Source organism: Echinops telfairi, unplaced genomic scaffold (assembly GCF_000313985.2).
Source record: "Echinops telfairi isolate 266 unplaced genomic scaffold, ASM31398v2 ScPeMD7_655;HRSCAF=1070, whole genome shotgun sequence".
Taxonomy (NCBI): domain Eukaryota; kingdom Metazoa; phylum Chordata; class Mammalia; order Afrosoricida; family Tenrecidae; genus Echinops; species Echinops telfairi.
In genome coordinates, this window is record NW_022104553.1 from 11,326,279 (window position 1) to 11,350,380 (window position 24,102).

A 24,102-nucleotide genomic window follows, 5' to 3' on the forward strand; every position below is an offset into this window, starting at 1 on the left:
TATCTTTCTTTCTTTCTTTCTTTCCTTCAATTTGAAATATTCTATGAAGCTGAGTATAATTGTAACATCTAGTTTTTCATCTCAACTTTTCATCAATTTCTTTGAAAATGTCATGATCACAGATCTGTTAATGACCGTTTGTTATTTTTATTTATCAAAACTTGTGAGTTGCTTGAACTTTTATTTCCATGTTATTGTACTAGTCCTGGCCCAGAAGGTATGTGGCAATTTGAAGTATAGGCTTCTAAATGTTTCAGGCGTCTTTATTGTGTCAGTCTGTTAGCTCATGAAGGTATTTGTATCAAAATTAGAGAAATACTCTTAACTCTAGCCACGCTAGTGAAATCTTAGAGCTAGTTCCTGTACTCCGACCCAAAAGGCATGGTTTGCCCTTTTTCATGGGCTTGCCAAAGTAAGAAGTGTAACGTCACTCGCTTTCCCTTAATATCAAGTGATTTCCTGTATTTTCTTGTGTACAGTGAGAGGGGGTTGGTGTTGACATGATAAAAAATGTTTGTTTGCATTGCATTTGGAATTTAAAGTGTCGGAAGAGCGGCACACTCAAGCCATTTTTGGAGGGGAACATTTAAGATAGTAAGCTCTATTGTGGAACAGTGTGGTGTTTTCAAACTACATTTACTAATTTCCATGTTATCCACTTCAAGTTGCATTGTTTTCTTCATCTATAAAATGTGATCATACCCTAATCACAAATATTATAACTATGTAGTAAGATACTGTCATGAAACATTTAAAATTGACCTTGTGAAAGCTCAATGAGTGTTCATCTTGATTATGATTATTAATGATAAAAAAGCGCTTCTCAAATGGATGTTCTATATACATGTGTGTATTCTGCAAATAAAGTGAGTTATTGATTCATGTTTCTATGGATCAATCTCTCTTCAGATATTACCCCACAGTCTTTTCCAGCCCCTTTCTAGCCTCCCCTTGGTAGCCAGCCATGTGCTTTAGGATGACAAACCATAGGTGAGGATGACAAACCATTAGTGATGACAAACCATAGGTGAAGGGGGAAAACTAATCTTGAATTTCATCCTGCCAATTCCCCTAACCTTCCATATGTTACTACTTGTTTTTTAATCACTTATTTAATTATGAGACTAACATCCATAATATGTCCCTGTCAACATCTTTCACCCAAATTCATTGACTGCTTGTATAACCAAAGAGTGCGTTGATAAATTATCAATTGAATAGAATTTGGGCAGCGTAATAAGTCTTGGATTGGCTACAAATGCAAAGCAAGTATGACCCATTTACCACGATATATTTGAGACAAATATTGTGAGTTACCAGATTTGCTTACTAAAGAATGTGAAGTCTTGTTTCTAAACAAGCAGCAAGTGAGATGTGAACTGGCCCCCATGGAAGAAACACACCAAGATCAGCCACTGAAGAGTTGTAAATCATATAATCCTAACCCCAAAGAGGGAATAGGATCAGAGCTTGAACTGTGAGATTCTGGTTTGGGGAAGGCTGGGGGTAACAGTGGAAGTCCAAGATACAGTTGTGACATCTGCAGAGGAAATAAGCCTCCGGTGATCATCCTCTATCCATAACAGAGGGATGGGAAAACACTGGTTATCAAGCAGAGTGCATTGAAAGATGATTAAAGGAGATCAAAATGACAAACCTGACTTGCAAGGTTAAAACCTTGTCATTTGATGTCCCCCTCTGATGCATATTGAGCCTGATTTGGTTTTCAGCATTTTATATGCTTTTTACATATTGGGGTTTATCTCAGATCTATTTTGCCATTGGGAGAAACCCTCGTGATTTTTTGTTACATGTTTTTCTGTATATTAAACCTGTTGATGAATCTACAGACACAGCAAGTAGAGTAAGGGTTCCTGGGGGTTCAGTGTGAGGGGGATCAAGGGGAGCTGATACCAAGAAGTTCAAGATGGAAGAGGATGTTTTGAAACTGATTGTGGTAGCAAACTGTGCTTGATGTGATTGCACTACGGAATGATATGATATCTGAATTTGCTCTCAGTAATATGTTTTTTGGGGAAAAAAATTAGAAGTTCTTTTCCCAGACACATTGTGTTCCAATTATGTCTCATACTTTCGTCAGTCTTTCCTTTTTCTTTATGTTTAACTACCGTATTCTACTACAGATACTCGCAAGTGGGACTCTGAGTTTTCATATTAATGGGATTTAATTGATTTGTACACTATATGAAATAATGGCTTATAAAATAAACCCACGGGTTAATAGGGAAATTATATTTTTCTTTTTTTAAATCATTTTATTGAGAGCTCTTAAAATGCTTATTACAATCCATACATCAATTGTACCAGGCATATTTGTACATATGTTGCTATCATTCTTTTCCAGACAGTTACTTCCTATTGAGCCCTTGGTATCAGCTCCTCTTTCCCCCCACCCCCATAACCCCTTGATAGACTATAAATTATTATTTCTTTGTCTCACACCAACCACTGTCTCCCTTCCCCCATGGTTGTTCTTTCCCCTGGAGGGGTGTGTGTGGTTCTGTGTCCATCAGTTTTTCCCTTCTTCCCCTCCCCCCCCCCACCTTCCCCCTTCCCATCTGGTATCTCTCTTCCCATTCCTGCTCCTGGGTTGCATGTGTCCCTTATCTATGGCTGTGTACCTGCTCTGGTCCAGTCCGAAGTGAGAGGCATCTCTGGGGTCATGGTGGCGGGGCTGAGGAAGCCTCAAGGGACCAGAGAAATATTGTGTGTTGCATCGGTGCTTTATGCACCCTTGTTGACTCATCCCTTCCCTGTGACCCCTCTGTGGGGGATGTTTCATTGCATACAGATGGGTTTGGGGTCTCATTTCAAGCCTTTAAGACCCCAGATGCTATATGTTTTAATAGCCGGGCACCATCTGCCTTCTTCACCCATTTTGTCTTCAGCGATTGTGTCAGGAGGGTGAGCATCTCAGACTGCCAATTTGTTAGAACAACGTGTTCTTGTATTGAGGGAGAGTATGAGCAAAAGCCCAAAGTCCATCCACTACCTCATTGTATTGCCATATAAATATATGTACATAGGACAATACTTCTATTTTTATGGATTAATGTAATTACATATGGACACCCCTTTGCGTATGCCTCTAGCCATAGTTTTGCTTCCTAAATCATTCCTTTTTTCCTTTTACCTTCCTTCTGCCCCACCTTCAAGCTCACTCTACTTCTGCCTCATAGGACTTCCTTCCAGCTAGATTGCTGTTGCACCAGTGCTTCCAGGATCTCTATATCCACCACGTTATTGGTTTGTATTCCCTAGTTGTTCTCCTGTTCATGACGCTGTTTGCCCATGCACCTTTCTCCCCGCCTCTCTCTCCCTCCAACTCCCCCAGGACCGTTGATCCCGTTGCTTTCTCTTTGAACTTGCTTCCCATGCCTGTCTTGTGTAAGTAGGCATACCAACAATGGCATAGTCCAAAAAATAGAAAACAAATGGTTAACAAACAATAAAAAGAGAGAGGAGAAAAAAGCAAAACAAACCAAAACAGAAACAAACAAAAAACACAACCACCACAGCAACAAAAGAAACCCCAAAACATGTGTGCATGCTTCCAGGTCTGTCTGCTGACCTTTATGACTATCTCCCTACTGGTCCTGGGGGAATTATGGAAACTGCCCCTTCTATCTTGAAATCTATGGGGGGGGGGTGGATGTCGTCTTTAGGTCTTTAGGGGACTTTGTGGCTTGGTTTTGCTCCCATTACTGATCTGTTGTGTTCCCTTCTGGGTTTGCCCAGGTGCGGAGGGAGGGTTCAGACCGCACTTCCTCCTTGCTGTGTGTCCCCAGTATTGTCCTCAGTTGCAGTATGCTCTAGTAGGGGGACAACATGTCGTGAGCTGTTGTCGGCCCTACTACAGTCATCTCTGTGCCTTAGCCGTTCCATGCTGGGATGTCGTCGTCCAGGCTTGGTGGGCCAATATGGGGTCTGGACTGACCATTCCTTTTTCTTTTTTCTTCTTGGTTTGCTTCTGTGTGGGTATGATATGCTGAACCCTCACCACAACCTGTATGTTTCATGTTGTTCTCTGTCCCATGTACTTCTAGGGAGGGTGTTGGTTTGGCTCAGGTTGGGGCCGGCCTTGTAGCCCAATCTTTTCATATATTCCTCCTCATGGTTACGTTGCCCTCATGGTGCGGTGCATCGTGTTGGGCTCTGTATGCGCACTCCCAATTCTGTGGAGACATAACCAATACTCTCCCCCTGAGTGCATAGGGTTAGTGCCCTATACATCCCATGCCATCTTCTAACTCTCACCCTGCCCGCTTTTCCCCCTTTCCCCTAATCTATGTTGGATTAGTATATACCACTTTGGGTTTTGTCTGACCTCCACCCGAATGGTTGTACCTCAACCAGGACATTGTGAGATAAGTGGATTTTCTTCTGTACCTACTATGCTGGTTATCCTGACCGCAGAGGACTCATGTTGTACTTGACCTTTTGTGATTGGCTGACTTCACTTAGCATAATTTCCTCCAACTCTTCTCAAGAAACGACGTTTCATGTGATCATTAGTGCATTTTTGGAATGCATAGTACTTCATTGCATGTACATGCCAGTTTACTAATCCACTCATCTATCAATGCAAATTTAGGTTGTTTCCTGCTCTTTGTGATTGTGAATTGTGCCGCAATAAACATTGTAGCACAGACACTTGGTTGTGGTCAATTTCTTTCCTCTGCCAGGTATATGCCCAGTAGAGGGATAACTGGGTCATAAGGTAGATCAATTTCCATTTGTTTTAGACATCGCCAGATCGCTTTCCACAGAGGCTATACACATCTACATGACCCCCCACAGTGGAGGAGAGTTCCTGTCTCGCCACATCCTCTCCAAGATTTGTAGCTCTCTGATCTCATTTGGGCTAACCTCAAGGGTGTTAGAATGTATCTCATGGTTGTTTTAATTGGCATTTCTCTGATAGCTAATGATCGGGAGCATTTTCTCATATGTTTATTGTCCATATGGGTCTCCTCCCTAGTGAAGCTTCTTTTTAGTTATTTTGTCCACTTCCTCAGGGGGGTAACTGTTTTCCTATTTTTTGCAGGCCATGAAAGTATTGTAGATTTTAGTAATAAGGTCTTTGTCTGTGTGTCATTGCTAAAAATCCTCTCTCAGTCAGTGGATTGCCTTGTTACCCTCCTGGTGAAATCTTTTGATGGATACGAGTGTTTTATTCTTAGTAGATCCCACTTGTCAATTGTAGGTTCACCTGTGTATGTGCTTTCCCCTATTGCAGTTAGTCTTATGTATTCCCTGGGCCAAGATTCTTAGGTTTGTCCCTATTCCTTCATTGATGGTCCTGATAGTTTGGGGTTTTACCTATCGGTCTGTGATTCACCTTGAGTTTGTTCTTGTGCTTGGGGTGAGTTATACATCTTGTTTCATTTTTCTACACGTGGATATCCATTGTTTCCAGCGCCACTTGTTAACGAGGGCATCTGTTTTCCACTTGATGCTTTGGTGGCCCTTATCAAAGATCAGTTGTCTAGATGCTGAAGCTTTTACTTCTGGGCTTTCTATTCTTTTCCACTGGTCTGAGTATCTGTCATTATGCCAGTACCACGCTATTTTGACAACAGTGGCTGTGTGGTAAGTGTTAAAATCAGGTAAAGGAGTCCTCTGACTTTGTCCTTCTTCTTGAGGAGTTCTCTGCTAATTCTGGGCTTCTTCCCTCTCCATATGAAATTGGGGGTCAGTTTTTCCAATTCTTTGAAGAAGGTTGTTAGCATTTGAATCGTAATAGCGTTAAACTTATAAAGTGCTTTGGGTAAGATTGTCATCTTTACTATGTCGCATCTTCCAATCCGGGAGCATGGGATAGTCTTCCATTTGTGGAGGTTGATTTTGGTTTCCTGTAGTAGGGTCTTGTAGTTTTCCTTGTATAGGTTTTTAGTTTTTTTAGTTAAGTATATTCCCAGATATTTCAATTTGTTCTTGGCTATTGTGAAGGTAATGGCCTTCTTTATCTCCTCTTCCATGTTCCTGTCTGACGCATATAGCAACCCCATAGACTTCTGTATGTTGATCTTGTATCCTGCCACTCTTCCATATTTCTCTATCACTGTAAGTACTCCCGTTGTGGAGCTTTTGGGATTTTCAATATACAGAATCATGTCATCTGCACATAGCGAGTTTCACCTCCTTCCTCTCGCAGTTGGATACATTTAATGTCCTTCTGCTGTCTAATATTGTTATCTCAGACCTCCAATACTATACTGAATATAAGTCTGGACAAGGGGCATCCTTGTCTGATCCCCTTTTTCAGTTGGATTGTTTTCATCTTTTCTCCATTGACTATGATGTTGGCTGTTGGTTTTTCATAGATAGCTTGCATTAGGTCGATGAATTTACCTTCCATTCCTATCTTCATGGGTTTCTTAATTAGGAATGGGTGTTGGATGTTGTCAAATGCTTTTTCTGTGTCTACTGATATTATCATATGGTTCTTATACTTTTCTTATCAATGTGGTGTATAATATTGATGGATTTTCAGATGTTAAATCATCCCTGCATCCCTGGGATGAATCCTACCTGATTGTGGTGGATGATATGTTTTATATACATTTATATTCTATTGGCCAATATTTTGCTAAGGATTTTTGCATCTATGTTCATTAGAGATACTGGTCTGTAGTTCTCTATACCTGTGGGGTCTTTGCCCTCTTTGGGTATCAAAGTTATGCTGGCTTTGTAGAATGGGTTTGGGAGTTTGCCATCCTTTTCAATGCTCTGGAATACTTTGTGGCGGATCAGTGTCAACTGTTCCCTGAATGCTTGGTAGAATTCCCCTATGAAACTGTCTGATCTGGGGGCTATTTTTGATGGTATCTTCTTGATAACCGTATCTATTTCTTCTTCTGTTATGGGTTTGTTGAGGTTCTTGAACTCTTCCTGGGATAATCTAAGGAGGAACTGGTTTTCCAAGTATTTATCCATGTCTTCCATGTTTTTTAATTCATTAGAATACAGTCCTTCATAGTATTTTGTGATTATCCTTTTAATCTCATTGGGGTCTGCTGTGATTTACCCTGTTCATCCCTCATCCTGGCTATTGATGTTTGCTCCTTCCTGTCCTTGGTTAAGCTTGTCAATTCTGTTGATCCTTTAATAGAACCAGCTTTTTTCTGCATTAATCTTTTGCATCTTTTTTTGTCTTCCCACTGGTTTAACTCTGCCTGATTTGTATTATTTATTTTCTTTTGCTATTGGAAGGGTTGTTTTGTGCTAGAAATGCAATTGGTCTCCTAATAAAACGATTAAAAAAACACTTGGGAAAACAAGAAGAAAAAAAAAAGAAATGCAATTGGTATATATAAGAAAGTTTGCACAGCAAATAAGTTCACATTTAGCAATTTCTATACATATTGTTCAGTGACACTGTCTACACAATGGGTCAGCATTCTCATTGTTTCTCATCTAGCTTCCCAGTCCAGTACATCCCTTACCTTCTGACCTTGCTATAGGCTAAATATTGACTGTTTGATCTCATATAGATGATTTTTTTCATTTTATTCTATATTTTTATCATTTTATTGGGAGCTCTTACAGAGTTCATAACATCCGATGGTTCAATCACACCAGTATTGTACAATTGCTACCACAGTTAGCTTCAAAGCATTTTCTTTGTTCTTGAACTCCTTGATAAAAGCTCCACTTTACCCCCTCCCTTCCCAACTGACCCTCCAGGAACCCTCATTTATTTCTTTTTTGCCATATCTTACACCATCCAATATATCCATTTATGTACGACTTTGTTGTTTGCTCCCCTCGAGTGGGGTTATACAGTTATCAGTACTATCAGCTGCTCTCCCTTCTCCCCACCTCACTTCTCCTTCCTTCAGGGACCCATTACTCCTGTTACTGTTTCTGAAGGGTTATCTAGTTTGACTTTCACTTATCGAATTATCTTAATTATAGAAATGAACATTTGGAAGTCTAACTCGATTGATGAGGTAAAATAAATAAAAGCAATAATTTAAGAGGAGGAAATATTAAAGAACTAGAGAATAGTTATGTGCTTTGTCTGTGTTGTACTGCAGCCTGGATTTATAATCCCTTCCATGTGGTCCTTCTGAAAGGGAAGATGAGTTTTTAAAGAAATATATTACTCACAACTGTTTCTTCTCGTTTTGTTTGTTGTTGTTTGAAGTAAGCTAATTTATTGTTTGGTTGAAGGTTGAACTCTGGGAGTAGGTTCATAATAAAGCTCAAATAGCAACTCAGGGGCATAAATTCAGGGGTTCTTTCATTCTCTGCCAATCCATTAAGTCTGGACTTTATTAAGAATTTTAGTTTTATTCTGCATTTTTCTGTAATTCTATCCAAGACCATGCAATGTATCCCTCGTCCAAAGGATCATTAATAATACCTGGGCACCATCTAGTTTTTCTGGTCTCAGTTTATATGCTACCTGTGATTTGTGAAGCTTATTTGTCTTATAAATGATAATGACCTATGTAAAATGTAATTTATTCTTTGTGTCTTTGGTTTTCTTCTTTCTCTTTTCCTCCGATGAAGGAAGACACTCTTGAATGACCTCTCAGAAGGTGTTAAGACTACAAACACCAATCGCTAAACTAGGATGTGGAATGTATTTATGGACAATATTGCACCAATTTTACTGAGTTGACACATGATACATGGTCCTAATCCTTCAAATCCAGTAAACCCAATTGCATAAGGTGTTTTATTATATCTAGGAAGTATCCATAACTGGGCTTTTATGTGCTTTATTATATATGGATATACTAATTCATGCAATACATATGACTATGCATATGCTTATAGGTATGCCTTTGTGTGCACATGAATACACACATTCAATTCCCTATACACATATATGCACAAATACTTACCTACACAAGCACAGAGTGTTTTCCTATTATTATTAAAAAATACCACTGTTTCTTGCATATGCTCTTCTATCCTCAAATGTTTTCTAAAAATCACTTACCAGGCTCATTAAGGAGGTTGCTTTATTTATTTATTTTGGTGCTTAAACTCAAATTTTAATTTTTTTAAAATGCTCTAAGTGTAAAAGCGCCAAATAATTCTATATAATGTCAATTGTATTTTTAAAATAGTTACGGAACATTTTATCTAACTCGGTAGAGTTTTAAAACTGACACTAAAAATACTCATATAACAGTGTTCTTTAAAAAACATTTTGTTGTAGTTTGGGTGAACGTTTGCAGAGAATATTATTTTTCCATTCAACAATTTTTACGTATTTTGTTTTATAGCATTAGTTACAGTAACTTGCTTTAAATTCCAGAAAACTGTGTTCATAGATGACAAGGTCACCTTTGAGTTTATGTAGTTCTACTTCTTTCTTTACAATCGGGTTGCTTTTAATTCACTATTATCACCTACTAAAAGTGGCTAGGAACTTCTGTCTAATGTTGGAGAGAGAACATGCTGAAGTGGCTCATTGTTGATTTCATGGGAGAACCATTCAGTCTTTCATCATAAAGTGTGATACTGGCGAAGGTTTTGCAAGTTGTCTTTTATCAGAGGATGGTTTCTTTCCTTGCTAATATTTTTACTGGAGATAATTTACAGTTTGTCAAATGTTTTTCTGTATGTAATCTTTTTTAGTTTGTTGAATTGGTAAATTATATTGACTGATATTTGATTGTTGAGTTTGAGTTGCTAATATTATTGAGATAATTTTAGAACTATGTTCATAAGGGAGATTGGTCTGTGATTTTCATTACTTATGGCCATCATTTGGTTTTAATATCAGGGAAATTTTGTTCTTATAGAATGAATTGGGAAGTATTTCCATCTGTTTGGTTTTCTCGGTGAATTTTTGCAGAATTTGTATGATATTTTCTCTAGTTTTGGAAAAAATAACTAGTGACACAACCCAGGCCTGGAGTTTTCTTTGTATTAAGGTATTTAATTGCAATTTCAAATTCTCTAGTAGATATAGGGATATTCAGGTTATCTAATTCTTCTTGCATATCGCTTGATATTTTGTATCATTCAATACATTTTTTGGTTTTATCTGTTAACCAATTTATTCCAAATGTTCATAATGTTCCCTTATGATTCTTTCACTATAAGTGGAATCTGTAGTATTGTCACGGCTCTCGTCCATTATAGTGGTTACTTGTGTTTTCATTTTTTTCTATTGATATCTTGCTTGAAATTTATAAAAAATATATTGGTCTTTACAAATAAATAATATTCATTTTCATTGATGTACTTGAATGCTTTTCTTTTCCATTTCATTTCATTCTCAACTCTAGTATCTTCCTTTTTATTTATTTGGTTTAATTTGGTCTTTTCAAGTTTCTCAAGATGGCCTTTAAGATAACTGAGTTGAGTCGCAGCTTGTTTTCTAGCCTAGGTATTCAGCGCTGTACATTTTCATATGTTGCATTTTTATCGCCATCTCTATTCCAGATTCATTCTAATTTCCTTTTAGATTTCTTCTTTGGTAAGGTTTATTTATAAGTCTGTCATTCTCTTTTCTAGAACAGGGAGTATTTTCCAGATAGCTCTCTGGTTTGTTTTCTGATTGGCAAGTACTTTTCTCTATATCTATTTATATTTTAGTGTGCTACTATGATAAATTACATTAACTTATTTTGAGTATTGAACACATTTTTCATAACATGAGTCTTTTAAAGTCATTGAGATTTAGTCTTTGACAGAAAATATAGTCTATTTTGGTAAATATTCTGTGTGCACTTAAAAAAATCATTTTATTGAGGCTCATACAACTTTTATCACAATCCATACATACATCAATTGTGTAAAGCACACTTATACATTCGTTGCCCTCATCATTCTCAAAACATTTGCTTTCCATTTGGACTCTTGGAATCAGCTCCTCATTTTTCTCTCCCCCCCACCCGTGTGCACTTTTAAAGAAGATACTTTCTATTCTTAGAAAGGATAATATTATATACATATTAATTAGTTCATTTGGGTTATTTTTTCCATTTTGATTTCTACCAAATAATTTCACTATACTACAGCCTTCAATGTTAAAATATAATTCTTGTAGGCATATATAGTTGGGTATTACTTTATTAACCAATCTGAAAATTTCTGTCTTTGCTTTTAATGTGATTGTTTATATGATTTAATATTGATGCTTAATGTGATTTCCCTCTTTTTTTGCCTTCATTTTGATTGTTGAGGTTGCTTTTTTTTAATGATTCCATAGTCCTATTTTTTGTTTATTCCTGAAGTAAAGTGAGACTGTGTGTTATGACTCTATCCATAGTCTTTGGAATTCCAACTAAATGAGTGAGATCTTGTAAATAAGATATAGAGGATGCTAACTAGGAGACTTGTCAGTTTTGCTTTCTACTGGGTATAAAAGTAATCCATCTCACTATTGGGGATACAGGAAGCCCTTGACAATCAAAACTAAGGAGCTACTAGGAGAGCACATGGGAGATCCCTGCCTGAAGTGGCAGAGACAGCAAAAGCAACAGCAACAGATCATGAGACAGAGCAGAGGAGCTATGCAGAGACCATGAAACAAAGTGGTGGGCTTCTCAACCTATGGGACGAGGCAAAGGCCAAGGGGCTGTTTGGCTTAGAGGTTGAAGACCAGAGACACAGCTTCTGACATAGCTGAAAAAAGGTTGTTGTGGATAAAGGACTATATCTTTATCCTAAATATTTTCTGATATTCACTTGTTGTAACCTGTTAACTTCCCTAACAAACGCCCACAATGGTGAGTATTGGATATGTTCCATTGGCCCCCATTAACCTGATGTATAGTGGGTAGAGATGAGAAAGCAGAGAAAGGCTTGCATGGTCTTAAGTTTTAAGTGTTATACAGATCCTGAGCCCACAGGTCTGGTCTAGTTCATGGCTATAGCTGATGTGTGTGGCCAGGTGTGTGTGTGTGTGTGTATGTGTGTGTGTGTGTGTGTGTGTGTGAACTTCCAAGATTGCCATTGGTACCAATTTGACCTAACTTAGATGTCTTGGGCTGAGTTGACCAAAAGAAAAGAAAAATGTTTGACACTATGAGATCCTGTGCATTGCAGCAATTCTAGTGAAACCCTGGTACCATAATGAGTTATGAGTTGAGCTGCTAACTGCAAGGTGACAGTTTGAAGCTACCAATTGCTTCTCAGGAAAAAGATGAGACTTTCTATTCCTTTAAAGAATTATAATCTTGGAAACCCACAGGGGCAGTTCTACCCTGTCCTATAGGGTGGCTGTGAGTCAGAATTGGATGGCAGTGATTTTGGTTTTGTGTTTATACTTTGCTTATGCTCAAAGCTCAAACCAGAATGGAGATTCTTCATATCACAAATCATACTTATTGCTGCAGAGCAGTGGGTTAATGGTGCTAGGCAGTTTAGAGATTGGATCTCTAAAACAGTGATAAAGGCATGAAATAGCTGCCTTACAAGCTTTCATACATGTATTTAGTTTCAAGATGAATGAGACAATGGAAAATCCCCACTAAATAATTTTCTTTTATCCTGGTGGATTTGGGGAAGAGATGGTAGGAGATGATTTTGATAGGATTATATGATTAAGTTACATGCAATTGTTAGCAGGCTTGTCGTGATTGTAAAAACATTGTGTATATACACAAAAGAAGAAAAGAGGCATAAGCTAGAAGAATCAGAGGATGGCCTGACTTGTGGTAACTTGTTAACCTAGGTTAATAAACCCCTATAATTGTGAGTATGGTCTCTGAGTTCTGTATGTCCATTGAGACAAGTTATCAAGATCACAGAGAAGTAGAGTGCAATAGGAAGGATATGGTTGGTGTCAGAATAGGGTAAAGAACGATGAAGGGTGAAGTCATGTCTGACCTCATCCTTGGGTAGATGTGGAGTTGGATTCTCCTTCTCCCATATAGTCTGAGGAGATAAGTGGCCCCATGCCATTTCTTCAATTATCTATAACTATGTTAGCATTTGCTCTAAGACAAATCCATGATAGGTACATCTATAGAGACAACAACTGGATTAATAGTTTTGTCTTATACAGATTCCAGCTTTCACAAGTTTTATTGAAGTGCTTTTAGAGACAAGTACAGAAATGAAGTATAAAGGCCGAGAAACCTTAAGAAAAATTGAAAGAATAATTCTATGTATGTTGAGTCTAGTAATAGAAGATTAACACTTGTAACTTTATTATTTTATTCACTTTATTCTTTTTTAATTTCTTTATATTCAAAATGTATCAGCCTATAATTGACGGTATAGAAAGTTAAAAAAAAATCCAAACCATATTTAAAACAATAAAACCAATAGCACCAAGCCATCCTTCAATACTTAAGAAACTGGGCCTGGGGAGTTCTGAAACTAACCTGAGAGCTTACTTCCAAGTGGTCACCTAATCAAAGAAGACTCGGGATATACCCACAGATGGGAACTTGAAATGATAAAGAATGGGCTATTGTATTCATGGTCTAGATTCTTCCTCTAGACTTTCATTGAGTTACGTGTGAAGTAAGGGTAGAGCAACCCAGAGAAGCTCACCTCCGTGAAGGAGAAGATGTGCGTACCTTCAGTCATGTCATAGAAAGAAAGGTCACTATCTTCATAATCCAGAAAAACCACAATCTTTTGTGGGAAATTTTCTATTGAGAGTGGCTCTTCTTTAAAATAGTCCTTGGGGCCATAAGTGAGACCCCTGTATTTACATCCCTTCTTCTCCAAGACAATGTATCTCTTTAATAAGTTATCACTATGTTCCTCGCGAATGCCCAAAGCCCACGCATCAGCATCCCTACTAATATCCAGTTCCCAATAATATCTCCCTGACACGAACTTTTTTTCATGATCAAATATAATAATGTTGCCGTCTCCTTTCTTATCACTGAGTGTTACATTCGGGGCTCCTTCCTTGCTGTTCTCCCTTCGCTCTGCGTCTGAACCATTCGGATGAAAGTTTTCATGCTGGAGGGAAACAGCGACTGGAAGAGAAGAAAAGGATCTATTGTGGAAAACTGTATATTTCAGAAAACTGCTGTGAGCGAGAAACCTTAGAGAAATAGGATCAATGTGAAAGAGTAGCGAAAGAGGACCTCTTCCTAGAGTGGGGACTTTCTTTCCCGAATCTATACTAGATGCAGTGGTTTAGTACTCACCAAGGACCTGCAATATTTACTTAAGAATAGGTTTTCCCCCCACTTTTCTGTATAAATTATACCCCTGTTCCTCAATTACTAACAGATCTTACACGAGATGACCTTTTTAAAAGAGAAATTTCATTACACATGCAATTTTGAGCAATTTTCTTATGTAGGGAAATTTAATTATCACAAAGATGAGGAGCTGTCTTCATTTCTATTGTCACAATCAAGTCGGTCCCACACATATGAAAGATGGGAGCACAAGGACACTGGCTAATTTCAGTTCAGGCTGCCATTTAATCTCTCTCTCTCTGTCTCTCTTACCTACAATAGAGCTACTGCCATCTTTTCAACTCACAAATGATGGTTGGAGAAATAACCAAGTAACAGAAATAACCAAACAGAACCACTCACCATGCTGGAAATGTTCCTTCCTCCAGTCTGAAATAAAGCAATATATGTATTGAGACCGGGCAGTAAACACACCCCAGGAGTGAAAAGGAGGTAAGAGATTCCTGCCTTGCCTCCTCCCATCCTCCTCCCAACTCTTTTCACTGCATCATCCAAGTCCGTGATGCTGGCATTATTTGGTACCCAGCCACCACCAGTGCCATTTGAAAGGGATAACATTAGAAGATCCCAGGTAGAGCAGGAGAAAAATGTTAAACAAAACTAGTACTAATTAAAAATATACAAACAAGCTTACTGGTGGAACTCAGGAATATGGTCATTCAACACCTTTTAAACCTAGACTGAACCACCTCCCCATGGGTCAATTTTCAGCCAATCAATTGGCAAATCGATGAGTTAAGCAAAGATTAAGGAGGTATATACTCCTTAGCATAATCTACCATTTGAGATTAAAAAGGTAGCATTTGCCCAAGAACAAAACTTAGATGGCAGAAGGAGTAGCAAAGAATAAGGAATAAAAACAGGGAATGCAAAGAGAAAGTGTGATAAGTGTTGTTACATTGTGGGGGTTGCAATCAATGACTGTAAATTGTTGAATGGAAAATAAAGTGCGAAAATAACATAAATTGTAGGGTCTGAAAATTAGAGAACAACTGCTATGATTTTGTCGCTCTGTCTCACGGTAGCCTGATGCTGGAGGAATGAAGTTGTCCAGCCTGAATCCGATTTGGAGAACACCTGGCGTAAGCTAGTGCTCACAGCGCCACATTACGATGCGTTTCAGACCTTGATGGTCTTCATGGTTGAGGATGAGGGACACCCTGAGTGAGGTAAATGGTTACTGCTTTTGCCGCTAATGGAAAGACGTGGGTTTGAGTTCCCCCAAGGGTGTCTTGAAAGACATGTCTTATTATCTACTTCTGAAAATCAATCCTTGAAAATCCTTTGGAAGATACTTCTTCTTTCCCATATTCAGTTGATTCTCAGGCTACTGGTCATGTTACTAGGTAAGGATGAGAGGTAGTAACTTGCAGGTGGACAACAGTGTGTGTGTGTGTGTGTGTGCCTTTTCCTAATTTCCTTAATCTCAGAATACTAGGGTCACTTGACAAGATGTAAGACAAGACTTTTACTCACCAGGATATAGCAGGGCCTTTTTCCAATCTGAAACAGAACCAATTCAGGAGAAACGAGGTGAGACATTAATTTGTGGCTTCACATTTCTCTCCTTTCTTATCAGTTATCGTAAAAGTGTTTAGCTTTTACTTCTAAGAAAAGAGCCAAGAAATTGTGGGCATTAGGATGAGTGATATGGGAACCCAGAGTTGCCTACCTTCATCATATAAGGCCTTCCGCTGTTCTGAAAAAAAAAGGAAAAAAATTAATGAGAAGCTCAGAACAGGTGTTAAAATGGAAGCAAATATTCTACATAAGTTAACAAAAGAAATAAGACTCACTGAGTTCTTCCTGGAGCGTCTCTGAAAGAGGAGAAAACATGAAATCAATCAGATTGGGTAGTATCTCCCCTCTGAGTTTAAGGAGTAAGTAAAGTGCATTCAGCGTGAACTTCCTTTGAGAATCCCATACATAAGTGAGTAAGAAAGATTAGATAACATGTATGTCAAATAGAACATGGCAAGTACCATATAAAGCTATACTGGAAGTGTCATGGAGTCATATAGCAAACTTGTCCATGCTCTCAAGGAGTTAAGATTTCTTAGGTGCTTCTAAAGCTCATTGTTGGAGGGTGATAGAAAGCCACAATAAGGAACACCTTTTGCACAAAGCAAAACAGAAGCCATGGTTTGGACACAGAGGTTTCAAAGAGCATGGCATGAGCTTTGGGAGCTACCCTGTGGAGGCTTCATGAACAATACCTGCTCATCTAACCTCCCACAAAGCTCTCTTCATCATCGGACTGCCACTTCTTGAGACTCCTCGGTGTTTTGTGTTTCCCTGGTGCCCTTGGGCAACCCTTGGTTTCTCTATCCACCCGACACAAGCCACATGCACAGCTTTTCCATGAACTTCTGGCTTGCTCTGCTGCCCGCCTTTACCTTTCAGTTGAAGCGCATGTTCCTTCTGTTTCCTTGTCTCATCTCTCTCATTAGCTTTTTCCCCCATTTTCTTTATTTCTCTCTGTTTGTCTTGATGTTCTCTCCACCCAATGTAGCAGGTTCCAATGAGGAGGAGGCCCAGCACAGGGACCGTCCCAGCCAGGGCTGCTTTCCATGGAGACATCCTGGGGAAGAAGGGCTCTGGCATGAGCCCATGGAGACACAGTTCGTGATTCACTGGAAGGAAGTCTGTCCTTTCTAACTCCCTTTAGCACCTGTTTTCCTTTTGTACCCTGATTCCCAGCCTCCAATCACATCCCAACTGTGCATTGGGGTTTGAGCCTCACCGACCTGGGAGGAAGATGGCTGACACTTTCTCTTGTCCAGAATGAGGATTTTCGATGGAGCAGGTCACATTGCCCAGGCTGCTATCTCTGACCACAAGAGATGCCTCGACATGGAAAAGCCCATCTCCGTCTTGAGACTGGGCCTCAGACAGGGAAGGTAGCTTCACGCCAGCCATGTCTCTCCATTGCACCTTGGGTTTAGGGAACCAGCCACCCGAGGAACACAGCACTCGGATTCCACCATCTTCAGGGCCTGTCATGTACACTTCTGGAGCAGAGCCTAAGCCTGGGGAAGTAAACACATGTGCAAGGTCTCTAGTTTTCTGGACTCGAAGTTTTGAGGTTGAAAGCTAACCTGACCTTCTGTATATAGATCCTAAACCAAAGTTCACAGGTCAAAGAGTTACTCGTGGTCTACTTTAGAGTGGCCTGTGAGTCTATTTTAAATTCAGCATAAAGCCTTTGCACTGTTCTTCAACCGAGAGAACTTTGGGGTCATTTCAGGAACAGAAAGAAAATAAGGTCAGAAAAACTAGGAATGAAATTGAACTCTTCTGTTCGTTTTCTTTCCTGATGGAGTAAAAACTAATGATTGAAGGAAGTATCAGTATTTATCTGAAACAATGCGAGTGAAGTCATTTTACAGGGTATTTTAGGAAAGCGAAATTTGTATGTTTTTTTTCCCCTTGTTTTAACAAATCGGCCTGCCTTGGTATTTAAGAAAAGAGACTATAAGGTAATATAGCATAGCAACTTATGAAAGATCACAAGAAATGCCGGTTGGATATATACATATCCTTATTTTTTTCTCTGATTTACACTCTAACATACACACGCTACACTATAGTTACATACCTATGACATTCAGCTGCACAGTGGCTTCTTGGGATATGTCACCATCTTTAAAACGACATCGGTACTGGCCGTCATCAGAGGCACGGGCATGCTGTATCACCAGCGCCACACCCCCCTTGCCTATGGCATCTCGAGTCAACTCGGTCCTGCCGCGATACTCCAGCATCTGCTCCCCGCCTTGCTCCTGTCCATTCTGGTACACGTGCACAGCGGGGGAGAGCTGGCCTCGGTACCAGCGGATGTGCATGTGGGCTGCGCTCCTCGCAGGCGAGAGCTGGCAGGGCAGCGTGGCATCTGCTCCAAGCTCAACGACAACAGGCCCAGCTGGTCCCTTCACAGTAAACCCAAGCACTGCATGGATATCGGAGACAGATTCAGATAAGTGCTAGCAAATGACATGGACAACTTTCATTTCATTATTACATGATTCAAACCTATTTCTTATTTCAATTGTTTTCCGAATAAGGAGTAAGTGATACAAACAACATAAAGAAGACACGCAGAAGAGAAATTCAATGTCAACTATATTCCCTGTACCTCTGACCAACCGATGGTATCCGCTTTGCCAGAAGTAAAAATTGTTGCCAGTTTAGAGTTTGAAATGTATTTGTTTATACATTTACAACTGCTATTATTAGGAAAATCTAATCATTTCTGACTCAGAGACCCTACGTAAGAACGAAACGCTGTCGCATCTTTGCTCACGCTCACATGCAGGTGAGCAAAGTGGCCAGTATTCCTCAGTCCCAGAGAGGGTGGATCAGACAGTCTCCCAGGAAGCTTAAGAGTGATCCTTACACTGGATGCAAGGCATGGCCCTTTCTTTTCTCTAATCTTGTGTAAATCTCAGCATACACCTGTGACTTAATGGATATCACCCATTAGTTCATTGGCTGGTACATATTACGTAAGCAACTTGGTCTAGAAAAGGATATGAAACAGTTAAGTGAAAAGTTAGGAAAACGGATTCTTTTTCACATAAATTAAAAACAAAAACAAAATTCACTGCGATCAAGTTGATTCTGATTTATGGTGGCCCTCTAGGACAGGATAGAACTGCCTCTGTGTGTTTGTGAAACTGTAACTTTAGGGCGTAGAAAGCCTCATCTTTCCCCTGGTAGTTTCAAATGACTGACCTTGCAGTTTGGAGCCTATTGCTTTACACACTATGTCACCAGGGTTCCTAATATACAAAGATAGGACTATTACATATCCAGTACTGTGACAAGGGCTATTACATATCCAATTCTGTGACAAAGGCTAGGGAATCATTTAGCCAACTTTACCTGATTTTATTTAATCCTGCTTACATCATAATGTCAAAATGTTTCACTGATGCACAACTTTACTGCTTCTGACTTAATATCTTGATTAACAGTTTTGCAGTGAGCGTTCTTATACAAATGATTTATACACACACACACACACACGTGAGAGCCTCTTTGAAAGCTATTCCTAGCATGGCATGGGTGAGTCAATGCAGATGGACAGTTAACTATATATACATTTTTTACTGCCTAATTGACATTAGACCTGAATGGAGATCTGGCAGTCCATGCAGGGACTCATGGCCGAGTCAAATAGTTCCTGTGGGACAGTTTCCACTCATGGTGGGACCGTATGCTCACCAGGTTTCAGTAGAGCTTTCGCATCAAGACAGACAATGAAAACAGACCTGGTGATCTCCTTCCCAAACCCAGGAAGTGAAACCCGTATGAATAACAAACAAAACATCGTCCAGTCACCAAGAAACGATGCAGATGTCCTACAAAGGCAAGGTTTCCTCGGGTTGTGCTGCTGTGTGCTACGGGGCAGGGCAGATTCAGAGAGAATTGAACTGAGGGCACAACAAACTTGAACTTCGGATTCTTGATTCCGACACCTTTGTTTTCAGACAGAAGTTTTACTGGCCTTGTGAACGTCATCAGGTATATTTTTACAATCACTTCCAGAATGACCTGCTTAAAATTGATTATGCTCAATGACAATTTAGAAAAATATTAATACCATGAGAGCTAAAAGGACTGCTCAGAGCAGTGGGGAGTGCTGCTGGGCAGGAGATTGCCCCCTCCCTACTCAGCACCTACAGATGTCCTATTAGTAGCTGACACAGCCTTACTTTCCCACTAGAAAAATTGTTTTTGACAGGAAACGGGTTATGTGGATTACATCAAAAGAGCAATTGTAAAGAACAAATTAAAAACATGCACGAGACAAAGGACTGACCTGCTGTGCGGCATGTGGATGTGAGGAGAAGGAGAAGATGGAGGAAACACTGAGTGGGAGAGAAACTCGGGAAATCCACCATCTTCAGAGCAGAAAATGGAGCGCGCCGGACGCACGCATGTGTTCCCTCCTACAGTCAGAGACGCTGTAGAAGAAAAGCAACCCTGTTAAAATTCTTACAAAGCAAAACAAAAAGGGTTCGTTCAAAGACTTACCTCTAACCTTGGACTTTTGTTCGTGCCTTTGCTTGGTTGCTTTTTTGTTTGTGCTCTATTTTGTTTTTTTTCACGTTCTCCTTCACAGTCTTTAGCATAAACATTCTAAGAATGTTTTTTTTTTAATTCTGGTTCCCCTACTCTAACCACAATGTGTTGTTTGCTTTCCTTGACTTTTAAATGAAAACCACCTGTTTCCTCAGCAGGTGTGGAGAATGGTAAACCTTAGATTATTCTCCTGCATTCCGGAGACTCTATTGTTTATCGGTGGACTCATCTCCCCCCGGTTCTCATTAAATCGAAAATTTCTAATTCGAAGATGAGAAATAAAATTAGACCCCAAAACTACAAAAACCAGCCTACTCCTTTCAGCCTATCTCACTGACTCCTGCTTGCATTTATTTATTCCTTATTTCCAAACTCCCCTCTGTGGCTTAGCCTTACTACACCCCGTGAACTAGCGTGCACGCCCTTCACTTTTCAGCACCCACACCTGCAGAACAGAGCAGAGCACCACACATTGTTCTCTTACCATATGAGTTGAACAGAGGAGTTTCTGGGACTTCCGGTTTCTCAGTGCACCTGCAAGGCTTGGCTCTCGGTGTTCTTGTGGTCAGTATCTCAGCAGGTGGATGGGACCTAAGTCTTTTAACTCAGTCCGAGATTGGGAAAATCTTCTTGGTTGGGCGAGAAGCAGGCCTGTTGGGACACTGACTTTTGAATACTTCTTCTAGCATGAGTTTATCTAAAAAGCCAAGGACCCACTCCAGTTTTTCCAAAGACTCTGAAAGTGGAATCAGTCCAGTCACTAAAGGACTTTGGCCTGGACTAGAATGTAGAATGATAGCATTGGGTGTAGCTCCCTTATAACCTCCAATAGCCCAGATGCACGCTGTGCAGGAGGAAGAGATAAGCTCTAAGAGAAGCCTGTTTTTTCTTTCACGTAATTACTAACAATTGAGGTGACCTGCATGGCTGTGAAAGTAAAACGGGGGTTAAAAGGAGACAGTGTCCTTCAAGAACCTTAGTTCTAAATTTCCAAGAAGTTTAGGACTTTCAATAGGATAGAAATAATAACATGATTCCCTCGAGCCATCACGTAAGCTATGCCCCATTTCACATTCTCACATGTAATTCATATTTTTTCATGTCGCCTTAAGCGCAAATGTAATTAAGGACACAAATTGTTATTACATAATATTAGTATGTGAGCCAATAGTAGTTTGGTCAACAACAACAACAACAACAAAAGCACCAACTGACTGTCATCAATTTGATGCCAATACAGAAAGAGTTACAATCTCAGAAACTCACAGGGGGAGAACCCAGTCCTATGGGACCACTAAGAGTTTAGTCAGCTACCCTAAGTAAATGTTTAGAAAAAGATACATGGGGAAAGGTAACTAAAAATCTACCTTAAACCCAGAAAACTTACCTATTGAAAAAAAGGCTTTATTACTAAATAAGCATTACATGGAATAATAAAGAGCATTAAATAGGGGATGCTGATAGTTCAATGCATTGTAGGGGAAAAAAGATGCCCTGAACTCACAATAGAACTTTGCAAAATCAATGTTATTCCTAGGAATAACATTATTCCTATAACAATCAAAATTATTCCTAGGAAATACCGTTTTTCAACAATATAAAAGACACATGGACTTCCCCAGGTGGAATACACAGAATACAAATTATCAACAACTGTGGTAAGACACGAGGGAGAAGTTCAATAGCAGGTTATAAATGTAGGCAGGGGGCCGAATGTGGTCAGGACCATTATTCTCTGTAAGTTCAGGATAAAGCTCAAGACCATTAAAACAAGTCCACGAGAGCCAAAATGCGACCTTGAGTTTATCCCTCCTCAATTGTGAGAACTTCTCCAGAGCAGAGTTTCTGCACTGAACAATAATGGCAGAAGAGATGCGTTCTGGGACACACCAAGGCCATCATTCATGAAGAAAGCAAAAAATATTTAAAAGAAAGGAAGATCCAAGTGGATGTCAGAAGAGGCCCTGAAACATGCTCTTAATTATAAAGTAGCTAAAGCAAATAAAATAAAGGACAAAGCTAAACAGCTGGGGGGGGGGGCGTTTCTAAGGGCAGCTCAAAAAGAAAAAACCAAGTTTTTAAATGGGCAAAGACCTAGAATTTAAAAACCAAGAGAGAACATGCTCAGCATATTTGAAATGGAAAGAACTCAAGAAAAAGATTCAAGCCTCCAATTGTAGTCTTGAAAGATTCCCTGAGCAAAATGGTGGATGATGCAGGAAGGATCAAGAGAAGATGGAACAAATACACAGTCACAGTTCCAAATAGAACTAGTTGACCTTCCACTATTTCAGGAGGTAACATTGAGCAAGAACCAATGATGCTGAAGGAAGAAGTCCAAGTTGCACTGAATATATTAGCCAAAAACAAGACTCCAGGAATTTATGGAATACTAATTGAAATACTTCAGCAAGCTGATGAAGTACTGGAGGAGCTCACTTACCTGTGCCAGGAAATTTGGAAAACAGCTACTTGGCCACCTGACAGATAGAGATCCATATTTGTACCCATTCCAAAGAAAGGTGACCCAACAGAATGCTCAAACTATAGAACAATGTCATTGATATGACATGCAAGCAAAACTTTGTTGAAGATCACAATTGCAGCAGTACATTTACAGGGAATTGCCAGAAATTTAGGTCAGATTCAGAAAAGGATGTGGAACAAGGGATATTATAGCTAATGTTAGATGGATATTGTCTCAAAGCAGAGCATACCAAAAGGAAGCCTACTTGAATTTTACTGACTATGCCAAGGCGTTCGACTGTGTGAACCACAATAAACTATGGAAAACCTTGAGAAGAATGGGAATTCCAAAACACTTGTGCTCATGAAGAATTTGTACATGGATCAAGAGGCAGTTTTCCAAACAGAACGGGGAATACGACATGGTTTAAAATCAGGAAAGGTATATGACAGGGTTATATCCTCTCATCACACTGCCTCAATCTATATACTGAGTAAATCATTAGTGAAGATGGATTAGATGAAGAAGAATGTGACATCAAGATTGGAGGAAGGGTTATTAATAACCTTCAATATGCAGAGACACATCCTTTCTTGCTGAAAACGAAGAGGACTTGAAGCTATTGTTGATGAAGATTTCAGCCTTCAGTATGGATTACAACCCAGTATAAAGAAAACCAAAATCCTCACAACTGGACCAGTAGGTAATGTCATAGTAAATGGGAAAAAAAAGACTGCAGTCAAGAATTTTTGTCTTGCTGGTATCCACAATCACTGCTCATGGTAGCTGCAGTCAAAAGATCAAATGATCTGTTGAAGCTCTGTTGTACAAGACCTCGTCAGAGTACGGAAAAACAGGGCTGTTACTTCAAGGATCCAAGTGCGCCTTACTGGAGCCGAGGTACTTTCCATTGCCTCATATGCATGTGAAAGTTGGACAGTGAATGAGGAAGGCTGAAGAAGAATGTGTGCATTTGAATTGTGGTGCTGGAGAAGGATATTGAACATGCCATGAACTGCTCAAAGGACAAACTGGTCTGTGTTGGATCAAGTAAAGTCAGACTGCTCCTTAGAGGCAAGGATGGCAAGACTTTATCTTACATACTTTGGACATGGTCAGGAGAGACCAGTCCCTAGAGAAGGACATTATGTTTGGCAAAATGGAGGGGCAGCAACAAAGAGGAAAGCCCTTAAGGAGCTGGATTGGCACAGTGACTGCAGCAATGGTCTCAGGCAAAGGAGCCATTGTGATGAGGGCATGCCCAGGGTTGCTATTGGTCAGAAGCAATTGGATGGCACCTAACAATAGCAACAACATTGTTCTCAGATTGCAACTTAAGTCTTAAGGTACAAACTCAAAATTCTTTCATATACTTAGTTTATA

General features: G+C 39.6%; 1 protein-coding gene across 1 annotated transcript in view; it reads right to left on the reverse strand.

Moving 5' to 3' along the window:
* Positions 1-24,102, reverse strand: part of LOC101648897 (butyrophilin-like protein 1) — a 91,445-nt gene that overhangs the window by 58,009 nt on the left and 9,334 nt on the right. Inside the window, exons 3-10 of the mRNA XM_030886200.2 lie at positions 17,764-18,148; positions 16,913-17,194; positions 16,562-16,762; positions 15,962-15,982; positions 15,838-15,864; positions 15,642-15,668; positions 14,508-14,534; positions 13,461-13,934 (exon numbers count right to left, since the gene is read on the reverse strand). Of these exons, the coding sequence (XP_030742060.2) occupies positions 13,461-13,934; positions 14,508-14,534; positions 15,642-15,668; positions 15,838-15,864; positions 15,962-15,982; positions 16,562-16,762; positions 16,913-17,194; positions 17,764-18,148 (1,444 nt within the window). The remainder of the gene's footprint in view (positions 1-13,460; positions 13,935-14,507; positions 14,535-15,641; positions 15,669-15,837; positions 15,865-15,961; positions 15,983-16,561; positions 16,763-16,912; positions 17,195-17,763; positions 18,149-24,102) is intronic.